The 21,275-nt window shown below is 37.8% G+C and overlaps 1 protein-coding gene across 1 annotated transcript in view; it reads left to right on the forward strand.

The window, feature by feature from the left end:
- Positions 1–21,275, forward strand: part of LOC131069728 (probable sugar phosphate/phosphate translocator At3g14410) — a 52,790-nt gene that overhangs the window by 15,833 nt on the left and 15,682 nt on the right. Inside the window, exons 2-3 of the mRNA XM_058005262.2 lie at positions 12,771–12,878; positions 13,102–13,136. Coding sequence (XP_057861245.1) covers positions 12,771–12,878; positions 13,102–13,136 — 143 coding nt within the window. The remainder of the gene's footprint in view (positions 1–12,770; positions 12,879–13,101; positions 13,137–21,275) is intronic.

A 21,275-nucleotide genomic window follows, 5' to 3' on the forward strand; every position in this document is an offset into this window, starting at 1 on the left:
CAAAATAGCCCTAAAACAAGATTTTCGCTCCTGACCCTTCCAAATGGTCCAGAGCGAAAATCCCAAAATCTACCTATTCCTTTCAAATTTATGCTAAACTATGCCTAGGCCAAGGTGAAAGATGCCCTTGAGATTGCCCTTGAGTTGATGGTTGTCTCCAAAAATGATGATTTAGGCCAGAGGAGGAAAATTGCTCTTGACCCTTCCAAAGGGTCCAGGGCGAAAATCCTTCAATCACCTTTTTTGCCTTGCAAAATCAAGTTAATCTTGGGTTGGATGAAAGAAGAGAAGTATTTCCTTGCCTTGTGAGGTGAATTGAAGTTGAAATGATGAAGAAGTGAACTACAAGCAAGAAATTCGCTACTGACCCTTCCAAAGGGTCTAGAGCGAAAAACACTAAAACCATCCTTTTCTCCAAATTTTGTGCTAAGTCAGGCCTATACTAGGGTGAGAGAAGCTATTTAGAATGCCTTGGAAAGATGTTTCACCTTCAAAAATGTGAATTTTGAGCTAAAATTGGAATTTCACTCCTGACCCTTCCAAAGGGTCCAGAGCGAAATTCATCAAAATCCCTATTTTCTCCTTGTGTCAAGTCAAGACTTTGAGTCCTCAGGTGTAGTCGAGGTTGAAATGATGTTTCTTTGCTCTGTAGGATGAATTGAAGTGAAGGAGATGAGGAATTAAGACCTAAAGCTTGAATTTCGCTCTTGACCCTTCCAAAGGGTCCAGAGCGAAATTCTTAAAACCTCCATTTTTGCCCCAAATTTACATCAAGCTTGGTGTTGGTTGAGAATGAGGACATCCTTGGGCATGTATCTAAGCAAGTATGATCACAAGGTGAGAAGAATTTGAGCCAGGAATGCAAAATTCGCTCCTGACCCTTCCAAGGGTCCAGGGCGAAATTCTTATGGAGCCTGTCCTTGGAAAGAATTTTAAGCAAACTTCATTTTGATATCTTCTTGTTGATGATTTAAGGTAGGAAATGCTATGTTGAAATGAATTTATTATGTGTCCTTAATCATCTTTTTGTTTGTCTTGCAGTTAAAAGGGGACTAGGGCAAGATAAGGACAACCTTCTCCAGTCTGGCATCAACAAGGACGACCTTCTCCAGCCCAGCATCATCAAGGACAGCCTTCTCCAGTCTAGCATCATCAGGACGACATCTTCCAGTCCAGCATTCGAAGGAAAGGTACACCATCCATCTTGCACATCGAAGACAAAGGAAGTTAAAGCAAGGGTTCGTTGAAGAAGTAGACAATTTCAGAAGAGTTAATTGAAGCTAGCTTCTCAGCAACATCAAATTGAATATCTACCAAGTTACAAGTGTTAGACAAGGTGGCATCCCAGTCATCACTCCTCTAGTTGGATTGGTCCACCTCAGCGTGTCCAGATTCAATGTACTTGGCTCATCAAAATGACACAAACTTCGATGTACCTACCCCGACTATCCATTGGTCGAATATTTCAGAGAAGACATGTGTCCAAATAATGCAATTATTTCATTGGCTAGAATTGAGTTTGTTGTAACAAACCCTAATTAGGGTTTTCATTGTAAGATCTCGGCCATTGATCTCAAGTTGATCTGAGCCATCGAATTGTATTGAGGGCACTATATAAGCCCTGGCTCCTCATTTGTAAAGGTTAATAGTTAGTCAATAGTTGATAGTAGGTGAATAGTTAGCTAATAGTGAATAGTCAGTTGATAGAATAGCAATTAGAGTAGAATAGCAAGAGAAGGCAAAGATTGTTGCCAAGATGTTGTTGTAAAAGACTTGTAAAACTTCATTGAAGAAATGGTGAAATCTATGGGTCGATTCAACAATTTGCATGGTCTTTATACTTCTCAGATTTGATTTTATGTTATTAGATGAGTGGAAGAAATGTGTTTGATTGATGGTGAAATTTGTATATCCATACTACTAGCAGTTTGTTGATTGCAGACTTGCCTTGTGTAGTCAACTGGAATCATTTAGCTTAAGCTTAACTTCAATTGTCGCTTCTTCACTGATATGCATCAATTTGATGGTGTCTATGCTTATAGCGATGATCTGAACATCATAATGCTTTCGTCCGAAGATCGCACTAACCTTGTGAAGATGGTCTTGGGATGTCAAGACAAGACTTAGTTAGAATTTCATCAAAGATCATTCATTGCTCCTACATTCTTAGTGTCAGAATTAGATCCTTTCCTCGCCCTCATCCTTTTTCTTTTTTTTTTTAAAATCTAGGTCAGTGAAATCTTGTGATTCCAGCAAATCAGACGTTCAGGTCGTCAAGTGTAAGTCCCCTTGTGATTCCAGCAAAATCACATCATACCACAAAGAGCTTATCCACGAGTAGAGATCCTATGTAACAGTAACCTTGAAGCTTCTCCGATTGATCCTTCTGCGATATCTTCAGCATTTGGGAGCTTTATTCAAGAGAGGATAAGGTACCTTTAGGTATTTTATTTTGTGTTTGGTTGTGTACAAAATACACATCAACAGTAACCTAGAAGGTTTTCAGCTCATAGATGTACTTTGGGAACTTAGTTTTCTTGAGAGAGGAGGAAAATAAGTCAAATGAAAATGAGAGCGGCGAGATGCATTTAATAGACAAATTGTAGCAATAGGATGCATTTGGTGATGAACATTCAAGTGAACATGCCAATTTGAGTGGAAAGAAAGAAAGGACATTTGGTGCAAACTTTAGAGATGCACATGGTGTAGATGCAATAGAAAATTCTCCATTGATGATAATTGTGAGGCTTATGTGGCAATAAAAGTTTACTTGAAAGGCACAGTCCACCAAACTTCCAATCTGTTTTACTCTTACTTGAATTGATGATGAATCAAGGTTTGTAGTAGCTCTCTCCTAAGGAGAACACGTCATGGAGAATGGCTATGAAAGAGATGGCATTGTAGTACAGGAAGACTTGGGACTTGGTTAATTTGCTTGAAGGTAGGAAACCCATTGGCTGCAAGTGGGTGTTCAAGAAGAGGTTTAAGCAAATAGTACATTAAAAAGGTACGAGGCATGCTTGGTGGCAAAAAGGTATCTTAGGACTTAGATAGAGGGAATAGACTTTAGTGAGATTTTTTATTTTGTAGTAAAATTGAATTCTATTAGGATGTTATCTATAGTTGTGGCTTTTGATTTGAAAGTGGAGTAGATGGATGTCAAGGCAACATTCTTGCAAAGAGATTTGAAGGAAGAAATCTATATGGTTCATCTTGAAGAATTCATGGTAAGGGGTAAAGAGCATATGATTTGTAAATTAGAAAAGTTTTTGTATGGATTAAGTAGTCTCCATGGATGTGGTATTGAAAGTTTGATTCATATGTGTTAGAATTTGGTTCTGCAAGGAGTCAAACTAATCACTATGTACTACAAGCAGGTAGGTGATAACGTGTTAAACATTGTTTTATATGTTGATGATATGTTTATTGTTGGGAACAATAAAGCATTGATTAGAAATCTTGAGGCTTAGTTGGGTAGTAGATTTGAGATGAAAGATCTAGGTGGTGCTAGGTAAATACTTGGTATGTAGATTCCTAGAGAGAGCTAACAAGAAGCTATGGTTAACTTGGAAGAAGTATCTTAGACCTTTTTGTGGCAGCTCAACATGAATTATAGTGAACAAGGTTTGTATTATGTGCACTATTGGAGTATGATAACCAAGAGCATGGTGATGTTTTGGGAGATCCTAGAGGTATCACAAGAAACTATGATTCATTAGGAGTTTATCTCTGCTACCGCAAGCCATGAACAGTATTTGATTGTAGTGCAAGAAGACATGTGAGTGGTTCAGGAGAAGTGGTTCAACAACCTTTGACTAAGGGTGAGTGACATCAACTTATTATATGTGATGATCATCCATATGGAGAAGTCATGTTACATATAATGTGTGGCATGCTATCATCATCATATGGTCATGATATGGTTGTTAAATGCTACAAGCTTTGAAATCTAGTCACCCACAAGGTTCTATTATGCTCAAGAGATGCATATTTACAAGTTTGGGAATTTGGTAACCTAGAAGGTTCTCAGCTCATAGATGTGCTTTGGGAACTTAATTTTTTTGAGATAAAGGGAAAATAAGTCAAATGAAAATGAGAGTGGCAAGATGCATTCTACAGACAAATTGTAAAATAGCTTAGACTATTTTGTGGCAGCTCAACATGCATTATAGTGATCAAGGTTTACAGTATGTGCACTATTGGAGTATGTGCAGTGATAACCTACTAGGTACATACTTGGTATGAAGATTCCTAGAGAGAGCTAACAAGAAGCTATGGTTAAGTTGGAAGAAGTATCTTAGACTATTTTGTGGCAGCTCAACATGCATTATAGTGATCCTGTAAGTATCACTTCATTTGTAGGCTCCAAATTAAGTTTGAAACAATGTCCAAGTTTGTAGAGGCCTTGGAGGACATGAACAATGTTCTATATGCAAGTGCAGTAGTAATCCTTATGTATGCAATGGTTTGTACAAGGCTAGCCGCTAGATGCCCAAGCAATGGGAGTCCTAAGTAGGTTCATGTCAAATCCTGACAGAGAACACTGGGCACAAGTTAAGAGAGTGTTTAGGTTCTTGAAAGAATGCTGGATTATTGTTCTTGTTATTATGGTACTAATCATCTTGGCAAGGTGTTAAACATACAGGGGTTTGTGGATTATGATCAAATTGGAGACTTAGATAACCAAAGATCAGCTAGTGGATATGTCTTTACTCAACAACAATAAATTGGATGAGTAAGCATTAAGAGATGGTTGCATTCTCCAGAATTGAAGCGTATAGGGTGACAACACATGCTTGCAAAGAAGCAATGTGGCTACAAAGACCAGGAAGTACTATTGGTTTAAAGAATCATACAATATTGAATTGCAATTCACAAAGTGTAATGCATTTGGTGAAGAATTTTGTTTACCATGCTTCAACTAAACGTGTACATATTTAATATCCTTTTTTAGAGAGATGGTTGAGACAAGGAAGGTTTAGATAGAGAAAATTGACACTTATGAAAACATTGCCGATTCTTTCACAAAATCTATGAGCACCACTAACTTTTAGTTGTGCAGGGATGAGATGGGATCATACCAATCTTAGACACGAGATTAACTTCTTGGGATACAATAAGTTTTCCTATATAGAATATCAAGTGGGAAAATGTTAAAATTAGTGTTCAATTCACCTACAATGAGTTCTAGATAAGGCTTCCGGTGTAAAAAGTTGGACTTTGTTCTACATCAACGTTGCCAATTGTTTGATAAACTAGTATACAATTGTAGTGAGTTGTGAAATGTTGTAGTTTAGCATGGAGACTTGTAAAAGTTCGGTGTTGCTATGTTCCTAATTGCAAGTCATTTGGAGAACCCACAACTGCATAATTGTAGATATGTCACTATAAATGTGTAACAATGTAGATGGACTTGTCATGTTGTTGGAGTACATGTGGTGATAACCAAGAGCATGATGATGTTTTGAGGGATGCCTAGAGGTACCACAAGCAACTATGGTTCATCAAAATTTTGTCTTTACTACCAGAAGCCAAGGGCAATTTTTAGCCATAGCATAGGAAAGTATTATGCAGTTTAGGAGAAGTGGGTCAATAACCATTGACCAAGTGAGTGACTTCAACTTTTTATATGTTGTGGTCATCCATATGAAGAAGTTGTTACATGTTATGTGTGGTATGCTAGTGTCATGAGATGTTTGTGTGATTGTTGGTATTCTATGTGGTATTTAGACAATTAAACTATTGGAATTCCTTGTTAGATGATTCGACTGATATATTTATCTATTCTTACGCGTGCCAAGGTTGGACATATGTGGTTGAATTTTGAAGGTGTGAAATCTTGGTTGGGAGTTGTATGTTGTTACAAATTGAGACTATGTATAAAAGAGACCTATTGTATTGGATGTAATTTCCTAAATAATACAATTTTGAATGTCCTTTTGTTGGTTTTTTTTATCCCACAAAGTTATTTCACATAAATCCATGTCTCATTTGTATTGTGTAATGTTTACTTTTAAAAATGCCCCAGTTTTTCCTTTAAAATCACAACTCCAAGTAAAACAAGAAATGGAGTAGAGTTAGTGATATCATTTACCAACTTAAATTGTTAAACAAGATAGATCCTGGTTGAGACTCTACAATCATGTTAGATAATCATTGAAAGCATAATCCATAGATTAAATCTTTTCTACTTGGGTTAGGAACATTATCTTAATCATATTATATATCTAATTCATTAATGGAGTTCAACCATAAAGGGTTTAGGATAAGGAGGCATGGTAGGGTGCCTGAATCGATCCTCTATGCTAGGCCCAAGAGCGGATATACCATCCCTCTTGGCCTCATGTGGCCTTTTACCATCCAAATAAGGGGGTGTACCTAGTGAGGAATGCCATAGTAGTTCTCCCTCTTCTTGCCACCCTTATTCTCCTCCCTATGATTGGGACTCCTTAACCCAATATTCAACCATGGTAGAATTTTGAGGGGAAACTACAATAGGGTGCCCAAAGTATCCTTCCATTCTAAGCCCAAGGGCGGGGCACACCTTTTATCCCCTTGGCCTCATGGGACTATTAGTCATCCACCATGAGGTGGTGTGCTCGAAAGAGGACCTTCTAACAGTCCCCCCTCCTTGTAATCCCTCATTATCCCTATTATGGTTGTTTGCAACATTTAAAGATATATACGAGGAATCCACATTATTGTCTATATTCTATATATAAGAGATTATATAATAATATAATATCATTAGGTTGCATACATGTCATTCATATGTGAGTAATTATACATAGAATTACATCATGCTGCATACCACAAGAGTTACTTTCTGCTATATGGATTGAACCTTAGTTTTGATTGAAGTATGTGCTTGAGATGCTTGATCTTGATCTATCCTTCTTAGATTGATTCACTTGATCACCGATTCTCTTTTTGATTCTTTATTTAATTGTTTTTCCCTTGATCCCTTCTCCCCATTGTGGTCTTCTCCATTTAATTTCTTAATGTTTCTATGAGGAGAGATGTCTCTTGTGATAGTCTTGAAAACGACTATGCAAAAAATTTGATGTCCCTATCAAAATTTTAGTCATTTTTGAATTTATGGTGCTCTCTGTTCATACCCTCAAGGCTTAGGGTTTAAGGTCTATGTGTTTCCGAACAAATATTTTGTTAAAAACCCACAGCTTGTTATGTTTCTTCATTTACCTTTTTCACTTAAAGGTGAGGGTCTTTTTCATCGTCGAAGTTCCTAGGCGTTATATCTTTTGTCGGCCTTTTTAAATTTTCCTAAGTCTGTGTCCTTTTCCAATGGTCAGGCCCCCTTAATATTTTAACGGGTGTTATTTTCCTAAGTCCAGCCTAAATATTCCAGCTGTCTATGATTAATTATCGAGCAACTAAAAGTTCCATAATTTTGCACGTGCATCAAGTGGACAACGATGTTTTAACCCAAGCAAATAGATGCACAAAGGTTAGCGGTTAGTGTTAAGTGGTTGTTGTAGCTGGCTTGCAAAGAGTGAACAGATTGGACGACCTTCGCAGTCCCGCAAAGGAAGATGCAAGGAAGTTAAGGATCGTGGCATCACGAGATGATGCCACGTGTCCCAGGCAGGCTAAGAAAGTTCGATAGTGGGCCCGTTGACAAAATGGAGTTAGAAGGTGATGTGGCCGTGTTTTGTCAAGTTTTTCGATGGGCCCATTCGCCACGTTGGAAGGTCGATGTCAGATTGACCGATGGTGATCGTATGATGCGCTAGGCTGGATAAGATCTACGGTGTAAACTCAGAACATATTTCGACAAAGGGATTAAGGCTGCCTACTCATCATCCGTGTGGGAAAATAAAGGCAGAAATAATTGAGCTTGTCGATATGGGATAAAGGAAGACAAGTCGAGACACGTGGATGCCGACTGATTTTCAAAAGACCCATTCTAAAGGCTGTTTTACGGGTCGAAATGAATTGGCAAGCAATGTTGGCAATTTTCAGAGAGCTGTCTCAGCAGGTCTCATTGCCACGACAACAAGAAGTTGAGATTTTTCAAAGGCATAAGGGGATAGGGATTATTTTTGAGTTGGCGATGAAATGATCAGGAACCTGTCAACAAGATCATAGGTTGCGTACTATCAGGGATTCTCACAGTAAGGTAAGAACCAAGAAACTGTCTCTGAGAAAATTTCAAAAGATAAGGACTCAATATCCAAAAAGGAGATTCTGAAGCAGAAATTTTGCAGTCAAGAAAATAATGTGATCAAAATAAAATCGTTCACGTAAGGTGAGCTTTGTCAGAGGGCAGCGGATTGATAGTCTGAATCTGACAGTGTCTTGAATCTGATGGATATGATTTCTCGAGTCCATTTGCTGGCAGGATGAGTAGAAAGCATTGAAGTGATGATTTTTTTGCATGCATGAGCATCGCCAAGTGAAGTAAGTTTGATTATAAATAGAGCTAGGTGGTGTCTTCAGTTGGTAGAAAGAATATAAACCTCATTATTTTCTAAGAAGGTTTAAAAAATGATGGTTTTTGAGCAGTATCATGCTAGGAGTTACAATGAGCTCTATGACACCGGATGGAAATCTTTTTTGAGTGAGTATGCTTATAGTCAGTGGAACCTTGAAAGTGGGGAGGATAGTCAGTGGAGGCTTGAAATTCATTTTTCATCTGAAAAAGCCCTACATGACACATCCTCTGTTTTTCCTCTACCACTAGTTGGCAGGAGGTTATAGGAAGTGTCTCACAAAGGGCCATGAGTAGGATAGGATTGGGGTGAAGGCAACAGCTAGTCATCTCTACAATGGCATGCAACCTGCAACCCCTTCTTCTCCTATTATGTTCCTCTGGGAGCCCCTTTTCCCACTTTCTTTGATCCTGGGCATGAAGATTGAAGCTCCTCCTCTAGTTTAGGGGCGATTTTTCTTCTTGTCGGGATCTAAGTTCCCTTCCTGAAGGGAAATTCTCTATAGAACAAAAAGACACATCTCACGGTCCATTTGGAAGCATCAAGGGGGATAGTGGCACAACTCAAAAAGTTTTGTTTCTACCAAAATGCAATTAGGAATTTTGGTTCTACCTCATCATGAATGCTAGTGTGGATAGTCTTTTGGGAGACTATGAAGAATGTTTTTGTAATAAAATCACAAGCGGTCTTGTGGGTTTGTGACAGGTGTCTCCTCTGGCCCAAAGCTTGTTTGCTCCCTTGTTGCTATAAAAGGGAATTCAAGGCCATGAGACGGGGTCAAGAAATTTGGTCCAAATTTTGGTTCCAAATCCTTGGTCATGTATAGTGAGTCTAGGTGAAATGAGCAAGCGTGTAAAAGTCATTTACAGAGCAAATAAAAGTGTCTGGTGTCATATTTTATGTAGGTTCTTGAAGGAGTTATATGTAAAATATTGTGTAATAGAAAGTAGTAGATTAAATAAATGAAAATATGTTTCAAATCCATTTTCTCCAATGTGTAATTCTGTCATGTTTTGAGTGAGTAGAATCAAAGGTTTTCTCATTCATTGCACTGTTATGGTGTATGTATTTTCTGTTCCTGCTTTGATCTAAGGGGTCAATTAAAATGCTTGGGTAGAATTACAGAGTGATAGGGCTTATGCAGGGATTCAGGTAAGCATTTTGGGTTTAGATAATACATATGAGAAATATTGCAAGGCAATATTTTCTTAGATCTCATGCTATTTAGATAAAACTCTGTTACATTTTCATTTTATGTCTTACAAATTCAGTTGCCCAATGGATAAGGCACTGGTCACGGCTAGTAAATGTCTTTTATGTCAGTTTTGTGCTCAAAATTTACCGACATCTTGCTATGAATTTGCTAAATATCAGAATATCTTTTATTTATGTGTTTATCACTGTTTACTGAAGATATCTCATGCTCCAAAGACGGTTGAGGATCACTGAGAACTTGCCATTCTGTAGCATTCTCCCCATTTGTTGAGCCCCTTTTGAATGAGATTATCTGCTTTGTTTCAACGTCATTCGCAGGCACGGTGCAGAGATTGTGAATGTGTTAAGTGGATCTCCCTCCCGGGTTTTGCAGAGCCCAAAGCGCAGAAGGGTTTGATATACCCTTGCCAGTTGCTCCAAGCCCAGGAAACTGCCAACGATTGGAGTTGGCTTCTCCATAGGTAGTGGAATGATCAGCTCGGTTTCTGCCTTCTTGCAGTGTAAACCTCGTTCTGGGGAACCAACTTCTTGGTTGTGCTGCTCTTTAGGCAATGGACATGTTTCTTCAATTGCTGCCCTTTGTTAATCGCATGTTAGTAATTTATTGCCGTTATTTCCTTAATATTAATCTTTGCTCCTTCTAAGATAGAATTGCTGTCTAATCAGTACAGGGGTCCGTGCTTAATGCAGCTTTATAAAGAATAAGATCGCTGCTTAATGAATAATGAGGTTACTTTTTCTTATCGCCTTTTCTGCTCTTTAATCATTACAACAAATAGCTGCCTTGATGAACATTAATTCATTGTTCCTTAATTGACACATTGATAAAGTCTCTCCTTAATAAAGTCTTTGACCAAGTTTGTATAGTGGTTGCTTTGTTAATCACCTTATGCATCAATGCAGGGTTAGTTTATTTGATAGGGTGGGCTCTGTCTTAGAATCACACAAAATTGTGAAGTCTTAAATGCAGCAATTTTCTCAATTTATTTATTTATTTCTGATGTGGTAGTGAATATTATTATAATATCCATTATAACATGATCAGGGGCATGACATATTGCGTCATGTGCTTTCTTTAATGTTGCTCAATCACATTGTATAACAAACACAATTGTTTTGATCACATAATCTTAAGGTGTTCCAATATCCTATTATATCAATCATCTGTATCAGGTATTTATTCCTGTTACACCAAGTTTTGAGGACAGGGAAAGTAAAGGATGGGGGGATTGTTTTTGGGATGGATCTTTGGGAGGCCATCGTTTAGGGTCAACTATTAAACAATGGAAAAAATATAAAAATATAGGAAATTTCACAAATTCATATGGTAAGGCATTCATCTCTATGTTATAGAACCTTGTTACTTAATTTAGAGCTCAATTGAAAATTTAACAAAATTTCATTGCTTTTGTTGTGAAAATTTGTATATATTAATTTATATATCTACTATTTTTTGTAATTATATAACTTCTAGGTCTACCCGGATAGCCAAGTTATTAAAACAATATCCCTTTTTATACTAGAAAGTAGAAAGGTTAAGAAGGGAATTCGAAACATAATAGCAGCTATACGAATGCTTTTAACCTTTTACAGATGGCTTATTTCAGGTTTCCATTTGCTGATCTTGAGTCCTAACAGACAATGTATCAGCTGCAAGATAGAAATCAACCATGCCTTTGTCTTCATAGCATGTAAATAACTGTATAGAAGAATCATATAACATTATGTCAAAAACTGCTGTACAACTGGCCTCACAGAATGAACAAGAAATCCATTGAAATCGTTCACAAAGGTGTTTTGTCTATCATAATTAAAAATGTTCTACTTTCCAATAATCAGAAAAAAATAATTGTATGTTCCATATTTAAATTTTTTTATGTATGGATGTATGTATATCTTCGACCTTTATTGAGATGTAACTGCATCAAGAATTTGCATATGGAAAGGCTAAAACTTAAATAGTTAAAAACAAAACACATGAGCCGATAGCAGCTCCACTTGTGCTTTTAAAGTGACCTAATATCTGTTTTGTTGATCTCGTTTCCTTGCAGCCAACTTAGCAGCTACTAGCTCTTTATTTAATGACAAAAAATAGAAAGGTAGCTTTGCTTGAGTTTTCTTTAACTGGTCATCAATAGTATAAACTGCAGGTTAAGGTTAAGAGTCTATAAAGCAATCAGAACTGAGTATACCAAAATTATTTATTTATTTTTTGATATTATTTTCTTCGAGCGCTGGGCTGTAGGCTCTGGGTGGCTGTCCCCAGGACAGTCTGGGGATGTCTAGGCATCCCTGGGATGTCCTGGAGGTGGCTGGGAGTCCCCTTGCATTTCATAGCTTTTTTTGTCATATTGTGGACATTTCCTACTTTTTTTTTGAATGTAGGGGATTTTGTGGGGATGTTTCTTATCCACCCTGGTGTACCTGAAATGTTTCCAGCGGGGATGGGGTCAAAAAACATAGCGGACACATCCCGGGGTACATAGATTAATTCCTTATCAATAGACTGTTGTAGCAAACAGTCAAACCAGAAACTCTGTGGGAAAAATAATGGAGAAAATGTGCCAAAAGTTCAGTACCCCTAGGGTGCACAGAAAACTTCGAAAACCCTAGTTGAGAGTAGTTTTTGTTGTCATATTGTTAGTTTCAAACTGTATTTCTGATTTGTTTAAAAGTTCAAAGAATCAGTGATGATTGTAGCTTTTTCATTTGTATTTAGTCAATCATAGCTCCTTTTCTAAGTTGGAGGATCTTAGTTTCTTTTGGCTTCATTTTCAATTGTCATTTAGGTTTATTGATTGAATTGCGTTTAAATCCACCTTTTCTAATTTTCATCTAAGAAATTTAATAGGCACTGAATCTTGTACTCAAATATCTTTTTTGGGTTCAAGAGAGCAAAGCACGTAGAATCTGCCTTAAAACAAATGTTACATCATATGCCTTGTATATGACAATTATTCTGTCAGTGAAAACCTTTTCAATGGTTTTATGATGGTTGATGGACTTAATAGGTAACATAAAAAAATGTTTTAACTGTGAAGATGTTTGTAACAATTGCAGATTAAGAAGGGATTTATTGACTTTAACATTTTCATGTTGCAGTGGGTATTGTCTTCAAAGGAAATTGGTTTCCCATATCCATTGGGCTTGACACTATTGCACATGGTGTTTTCTTCCATCCTTTGCTTTATTGTTGTCAAAGTTTTGAAGGTATGTATTCTGGCTAGTTTGTAATTCGGACAGAAATTCATAACAAAGATTGGCAGTTAAAATTCTGTAAGGAGTTGTCTTAATCCTCTCGGGAACTTCTGATATTTTATATCTTGGTTACACAGTAGAAGTTTTTGTTTGCTGTAGTATGTCCATGTTCTGAAGTGAACCTGTACACACCAAGTTTCAAGATTGAATAACTGTTCTTTATGGATCCTTGCAGATTGTCAAGCTCCAAGATGGAATGACACCAGAAATGTGTGTATCATCAAACTCAAAATTTTTAGTGAATATGATCAGATGATTGTTTATTTTCTGTTTATGGTTATCACTGTCTAGAAGAGTTTTATTGCATTGTTTCAAACCTTTGCAGTGAATGTTGCCAGTGAGCAAAGAATCTGCTTTATGTACCTTATTGTTTTTAAAAATTTAATGCTTATACATTTCTTAACACATTTACATGTTTAATAATCAAGTCTTATATGATTTTTGCATAAATGCTAAGTTGCCATTTTGCTGGCATCCATGCTCTGATCTGTCTGGTTCGAAATGGATTTGTGGCGCAGTTTGGCACAAGCACAAAATCATGTAGGAAGTGTCCAAAACATTGGGGGTTGATGCTGGACAAACTTTGGTGAACCTGAAATGAACCAGGCTGAACCATGATGAACCCATTTGAACTTTGATGCATCAGATTTGTTTGTTTGCTTTTATTTAATAATTTTTCACATTTGGTGTTAACTCTGAAACATCAAAACAAATCCCTAACCATAAAAGTGCTATCTAAACAATTATAAACACAATTATAGTCATTTTACCTCATTTTCATTGCAAAAGACAAATTGTCAAACTTTCATTTTTGTTTGTCATTACACACACAGAGCTGAAGATTAAAAGTTTTATTTATTTATTTTATTTTAGTTTAGTTTTACAAGCAAACTCTCTGGTTTTTCTTTCAACTATTAAACTATTTAAATATGTGTGTGTGTGTGCGTGTCTGTATATATAGATATATATATTTGTATTTACACATATACATATCCATACATAAATACATACATAAAGAGTGCCACGTAGGGGTCATGCCCCTATGTAGTCATAACCCTTCACCAACATACATAACCAATAATATCGATGCTTTCTGTGGAACATAATCAATAACCGTGGCAATTATATGATATAGCAAGCAGTTGATAATTAATCTATTCATCAGTTATTATTTGACAGAATCAAATATACATATCAGCGATCACCGTGAAAGTCTGTCCTTACTATATAGCATTATTCTTATTGTATTCTCAGATCAAATCTGAGATTATCTTTAAGAAAGAATATCTGAAGACCGTGATAAAATCTGAAAGTAAATATCAGATATACATTGAGATTAAAGACTATTGTTTTTCTCTATCACTGATCTATATTCCTTAACAACAATGATAGCATGTAAAATGTGGTTTACCAACATTCTTTCCATCCATGCTAATCTTGGAATTTAGTTGCCTGTTACATTTAATTTTTGTGTGTGCTATAATGGCCTTTTCTTCTTCCAATCTAGTTTCCTCTCTATTTTGCACTCAATTTTCTTTCTACAATGAGTAGCCCAAAATCTTCTTGAAATCCTTGGTTGTTGCTGCAAGTAGAAATTTTTTAACCTTTCATAAGCTTTAGACAGACTGTTTCACAGATTGTTTATCATCTATTGTTTCACCTGCCTCATCAAGCTGACCTTGAATGCCCTTCAATTTTTGTACATGATGACTTGGTGATCTACTTTCTTTTAACTTCAAACTCAAAAGCATTAACTTGTTCTTTAGATATTGTTAGCATTTAAATTTACCCTTTTTAGGACTGAAATGAAATGTGCAAGGACAAACCTTTCTTCAAACTAGAAGGGGAAGCTCCCTTGGAACTAAAATATAAACTAGACCTTAGAACTTAAGAGCACAACTTCTTGCTTTCTACAATAATTACAAGTTAAATCTCCAGGTTTTGAGCACGTGTTGCAAGCAAACTAAAAGAATTGCCTATCTTTTGGTTCTTGGGTATGGGCACAAGGCTAATCAGCACTTCCATACACAAATGAGAGATTTTATATCTTTTTGATCAACATGAATGAGTTAATATATGATAGTTAACACACATTTTTTCTTTCTGTTGAAAAGAAGAGGTCAGAAAGATGTTGAGGGCCATCTGATTGATGTTGAAGTTTACTTGAAGTCCCTTGATCTGCATTTGAAACTGCCCATAGCTATGTAAGCCTTTGCATTTCTGGACAATTTCTTCCATCATGTCTATTAGTCTCATGGAATCTTCAGTAAGTACAAACTGGGGGAAGTGCTTCCAAAGCTGGTCTTGTCAATAGAGCAAGCAAACAAGACCTGTTATTATAAGGAGGACGGTTTTTCCTTCGTGGAAGTGAAGGATACTGTTGAACTGGAATATTTTGGGGTAACTGTATTTGTGACATTACATCATTTACAACCTTATGCAAGAAAGGACCAGCAAAACTTTAAATGACAGACTTGATTGAGTCCTTCATTATTATGCTTCTTGTAATTATCTGTTATCTTCCACACACTGACAAGAGATTCTATATCTTTTGATTGACATGAACCGCCTAATCTATGACAGCTAACACATTCATTCTTCCCAGCTAAAAGTAGACCAAAAAAAATTACTACAACATAAGAATTGAATTGAATAAAAAATGATAGATAGGACCCAATAAATTGAATGTTGGAAATTGCATACAAAGCTACAAAACCTATGTTAATGAAAACTAGAATACAAATCTTGGATCAATCGCTAATTCTTAATTCAATATACCAAATCGACACACGAGATGACACTTAAAAATTCAAAAGCTATTGCTTGATTTATTTTAAATAAATTAAGATGATTATTGATATATATGCACTTATGTTTGTTGTTGAATCCCTAACCCTAATAGAAATAATTGGTCTTGTGAATTATATTTCGGATGTTGTTTAACATGATTGTAGGATCTAAACCAAGATTGATCTTGATAAAGACATTTTATTGGTTGAGATATAATTCTAACTATATTACGTTTCTTATTTTAATTGAAATTGTGATTTTAGGGCAAGATTTAGGATCATCCCAAAAGGGGACATTACAATAAATACCAGCCAACTACTTCTATGTAGCTACAACATTGTATTTTTTAAGGGGATCACTTGATGATCCACCTTGTAATTTCAAAGCATTCAGTTTGTTCTTTAAATAAGGAATTCCAGTTGTACTTGAAATGGCATATAAATCAGTCAACTACTTCCAAGGAGTTACACCTTTTCCTGCATCAACAAGAGAAGGTTCAATACATAGAAACGAGACTCGGACTCAATGCGGACTCGGCAAGGCTGACCCAACTCAGGACTCAATGCGGAAATCAGTAAGACCTGGCAAAAACTCGACAGGACTCGGCAAAAAAACCAATTTCTAGTGAGTCTTGCCTAGAGCGAGTCCTGGAGAGTCCCGAGTCCCTAAGACTCGGCTCGGGACTCGCCAGGACTCGGCGAGTCCTAGAAGTATGGTTCAATATCACAACCGTTGGGGTTGATAATATATGGGAGTATTTCAAGGTTTGAGATATGAAATTTGGGTTGCATGTGGCACTCTTTATTTTGTTTAATTAACAATATTTAACACTATTTTTAGCTTTAGAAGTGCCTTCATCCCCAAATGGCATTGTAAGTTTTAACTAACTTTAGAGACTTGGTTAGGATAGAAAAAGTCATTTGCATTTTAAAGATTATATCAGTTGCTTGAGAGTTATAAGATTTCGAAGTCAATCATAGTGGTCTGCTCAGGATAAAACTTGCATCAAATGAACACAACTATTTACCTGCTCTACCATATTTAGGATCTCATGCAAACATATTTTTTGCAATTTTACCACAATAAAATAAAAATCTAAGTTACTGGTATGGGTTCAGGCATGGGTATGGGTATGAGCATCCGCCATGTATGAGTGTCCATTTTGGATTCGTCATTAATAGCAGAAGGACTATGATCTGCTCTTGAGATGAACATGCCAAACTCTCTCCTAGCATTTTCCAGCACTTTCAGATTTGAAAAGAGTCTAGCAAATGCCTGCTTGTACTCAATAGCAACTTTAGTTTCTTTATATGGTGGAGTTCTCCTTGGTAAATTAAATATTGTAGAGCTATAGTACTTGAGAGATAATGCATATACAAGGAGGTGCAATGGCAACATCATCTTGTTCCAACAATGAAGAATGATTTTTTCCACCCTTTTGAAAAATATTTCTTTGGAGTCATTCTCTTTTTGTGCTATTATGACTTTCATGGTGTCCATGCCATCATAGACTTCCCTCAAACATGGTGTATCTATATTAGAAAACCTGATCAATGGTGTCCATGCCATCATAGACTTCCCTCAAACATGGTGTATCTATATTAGAAAACCTGATCATACTCATGATAGGCTTGATGAAATTCAAGGCATTCCACACGATCCCACCAATTGTCATCCAGGATCAATAACTTGACTTTCTGGGTCCTCTTTGAATTTCATTGCTTCCAAACATCACATTGGTTACTAATAACCATGGCACTCAATGCCTCTCGCACCTTCAAAAGTCGTCTCATCACAATTGTATGTGATGCAAATTGGGTCTCAACAACCTATGATCATGTAAAAAATGTCAGTAACACATTAAAAAATATTATATACATATTAAGCATGGCATAAATAAAATTTACTTTCAACAATACCAACCTCAAGAAACTTCTGAAAATGCCTTAAGACGTATGGTGCTTTGTCACAAACATTTGGATCTCCTCACCCTTTTAGTATATTTCTTTCACCCACTCTATTTGATTGCCAATTGCTTGCATCGCCAAGTTAAGGGAGTGTATGGTGCATGGTGTCCTAAACATGTGATCATATCTTTGCTCAACCAAAGCATCTGCAGCCCTGCAAACCTTTGCATTGTTTGTAATGATCTGGACAACATTTTCATGACCACCATCTCTATGGACTCAATGAAGATTTTGGAAATAAATTCTGCATCTTTGGTTTGCCCCTCAAGATCAACTGTGTTGACGTGTTTTTTATGATGATGTCTAACACAAAATAAAGTTATCCAATGGTTACTTTACTCTCTCTTGATCAAAGTTCAATTGTATGCTAAGATTGCAGTAAGTTCAAACGATTGACTCCAAGGTTCCGGTTATGCAATGAATGTGACTTAGTAGGCTCGATGTGAAATGCTAGTAATCCAAGGGGACTTACGTTTGATCATTCTTTCACTTCTTTGTTGCGGCTGGAACTTCATCATCAGATATAGCAATTCCGTGATGCTTCTACTTCAAACGAGTTGAAGTGGAATAAACTGAAATTAAAGGGAAAAGGGTTAGAAGGATCTAAATCTATTCCTAAGGGCAGTGATATCAATAGATAATGCTTTAGTGGACAAATTCCAAATAAACCAAGCTTTGCTTCGCCAAGATTAACTACAACTCTGCAGGATCAGGTGCAATCTTCTGAGGATGTTGAAGGATTTTCACATTGAGAAAGTGCATTTGAATACCCAACATGGCACAATGCAAACGACTATTCACAATCAAACTTAGCATAAATTTGGGGGTTCAGGCTAACTTTACATTGCATCTTATAATCAACAAGATGCAAAAAGTATGAACCATGGAAATTCATCAAACACCATTACATTCTTCATTGAAATCAAAGCACTTTATCTAACAATTGAGAAAATAAAATTCTACTCTAAGTGAGGAAGGTGAAACCATGCAAGTTCTGAAAAAATAACTTAAGTGGAAACTGTTGTCATTTTATGACACCCTTGGTCCATCAGTGAGAACCGATCAGAGATATGTTCCATGGACCAGCGCTGCCCCAAGTTGATCAAAGAGAAAACAATGGAATCATGAAGTGTGAAGTGTTGTCTTGCCGGAACTCCCGAACCCCCAGGTTCCCAAGTTCCTAAGTCCTCAACCCCAGAACTCCAGAACCCCCAGGTTCCCAAGTTCCTAGTTCTTCTACCCCGGAACTCCGAAACCCCGAGATTCTCAAGTTCCTTATTCCTCAACCCCGAAACTCCGGAACCCCTAGGTTCCCAAGTTCCTAAGTCTTCAACCTCGGAACTCCGGAACCCCCAGGTTCCCAAGTTCCTTGTTCTTCAACCCCGGAACCGGAACCCCCATGTTCCCAAGTTCCTAGTTCTTCTACCCTGAAACTCCGGAACCCCCAGGTTCCCAAGTTCCTAAGTCTTCTACCTCGGAACTCCGGAACCCCCAGGTTCCCAAGTTCCTAGTTCTTTTACCCCGGAACTCCGGAACCCCCAAGTTCCCAAGTTCCTAAGTCTTCAACCCTGGAACTCCGGAACCCCCAGTTTCCCAAGTTCCTAGTTTTTCTACCCCGGAACTTCGGAACCCCTAGGTTCCTAAGTTCCTAAGTCTTCCCAACTTCAGTGATCCAGGTCTTCGATGTTTCCCCAACTTCGGTGACCTAGGTCTCCGAAGTCTTCCAAACTACTTCCAACTTGCAACACTTCCAGATGGCGTGATCGACACTCAAAGCTTTAAATGCTCCAATGACTTTTGTGACTTGTGCACCTTCTTTTGTGAAGCCACAATAGTGCATTTAATGTTTTTGGCAGGATTTCCGTCAAGGGAGGTACGGGGCCATGCTTGTTGCAGTGACTTATGTCATGTCTGCATACTCTGACTTTGGAAGGTCAGTCAATCCACCCTTCACAGGGTTGCCTTTTGTGGGTATGGCTAGGTTGCTTGCATGTACAAAAGTCAAGTGCATGCACTTTCCTGCACTCCCCGACTGACATATAGGGATCATGATCACCCTTGTAACCATTTTTCTATATAAAGGTTGTTAAGCCTCATTGTAAAGGGTTCTCTCCCTGCTGGCTTGAGCTATTCTATGCTCTCCCACTTCTCTTGTATTTATCTTGCATTTATGCAACTGTAAGTTTGGCCTTTGGCCTTTGAATGAATTGGAATTACATTCTTGCCTTCCTTCAACTTATGCATGCTATGTATGTTTCCTTACCTTCCTCATAGGTGTATGTTTTGTGGCTCTTCTCTCCGTATATGCTGTGTTAACTTGTTTTTTCTGAGTGTGGTTTGTGGGAATCCTTCTCCCCTCTTGACACTTAGCAAATTCTAACCTCCATACATGCGTTTGGGTCACTCATGCAACTGAAGTTTGTGCATCTCTTGGATATTTTAGTTGATTCCTTGTGCCATTTCGGGTGGGGAGAGGAACGATCTCTTATCTTGGTGCATCACCTCCTTTTGTTTTAAGCACTTCTCTCTCCCCCTTACCTTTGCAATTTGTTAGGATAGGCCTAGGAGTTAGTTTTGAAGTATTGATTTGGTTTAACACCTGCACTTGGATTGAGAAGGAAGCCAGCCTTCTTCGGAGATTCAACCCCCTTGCGCAAGGTCCCACACTTCGGGGTTGTTTCCATGTTTCACAAGGTTGCTGAGTTGATAGCTCAGCAAGGGTGCGAGCTTTTGTGGTAATCGTTTTTGGCACGACCGGTGGGACTTAGTTCGACATACATGCTAACGATTCAGTGCTAATTCTTAGTGTTTCAGCCTTTAGAGGCAATCACTTTTCAAGGACTTGGTGACTCTGCTCAAAGTCCAGTTCTTGTTCATACGAAGTTCCTAACTCTGGGACCCTGGAACCCCTAGGTTCCCAAGTCATCAACTCCGGAACTACCAGGTTCCGAAGTTCCCAAGTCCGGAACCCCGGAACCCCTAGGTTCCGAATTGCCTAAGTACTCAACTCCGGAACCCTGAGGTTCCGAGGTCATGCAGTCCTAAGCCTAAGCCAACTGAAGGTTCGGTGTGTTCTTCAGTTCATCAAGCCTTTGGAGGCAACATCTTTCGAGAACCTGGCGACTCTGCAATCATTTGGTGGATCTGTGGTATGTTATTAGTCTCTAGTTGAGAGGGTCGGTCTGTTCTCTTTAAGCATTTTGTTAAACAAGCTCCATCTCTTTCAAATACTTTAATATGAGTTCATATCATGGGTGTAACTTCTATTCACCCCCATACTATGAGAATGCCAACCATTTTCCCCCTCCTTACCAACATGGCCGAACTAGGACTGCTCCTAGTTTCATGCCAAATAACTTCACTTCAGCAGTAGGTGGGTACTTTCCTAATGCTTGCCACCCACCCACCCTTGCTCAGCCTTCTTGGCAGCCCAACCAGCCCCAAGATGACGAAAAAAGGCAAATTGCAGAAATCAAAAGTGTGTTGCTTGATTTCACCAAACAGCTGGAGGAGTTGAAGAGACAACAGGAGTGGGATTTACAACAGGATCAACTTGCTTATCAGGCTCAGCTTCAGCAACAACAAATGGGAG

The sequence above is a fragment of the Cryptomeria japonica genome, chromosome 11 (assembly GCF_030272615.1).
Source record: "Cryptomeria japonica chromosome 11, Sugi_1.0, whole genome shotgun sequence".
Taxonomy (NCBI): Eukaryota; Viridiplantae; Streptophyta; class Pinopsida; order Cupressales; family Cupressaceae; genus Cryptomeria; species Cryptomeria japonica.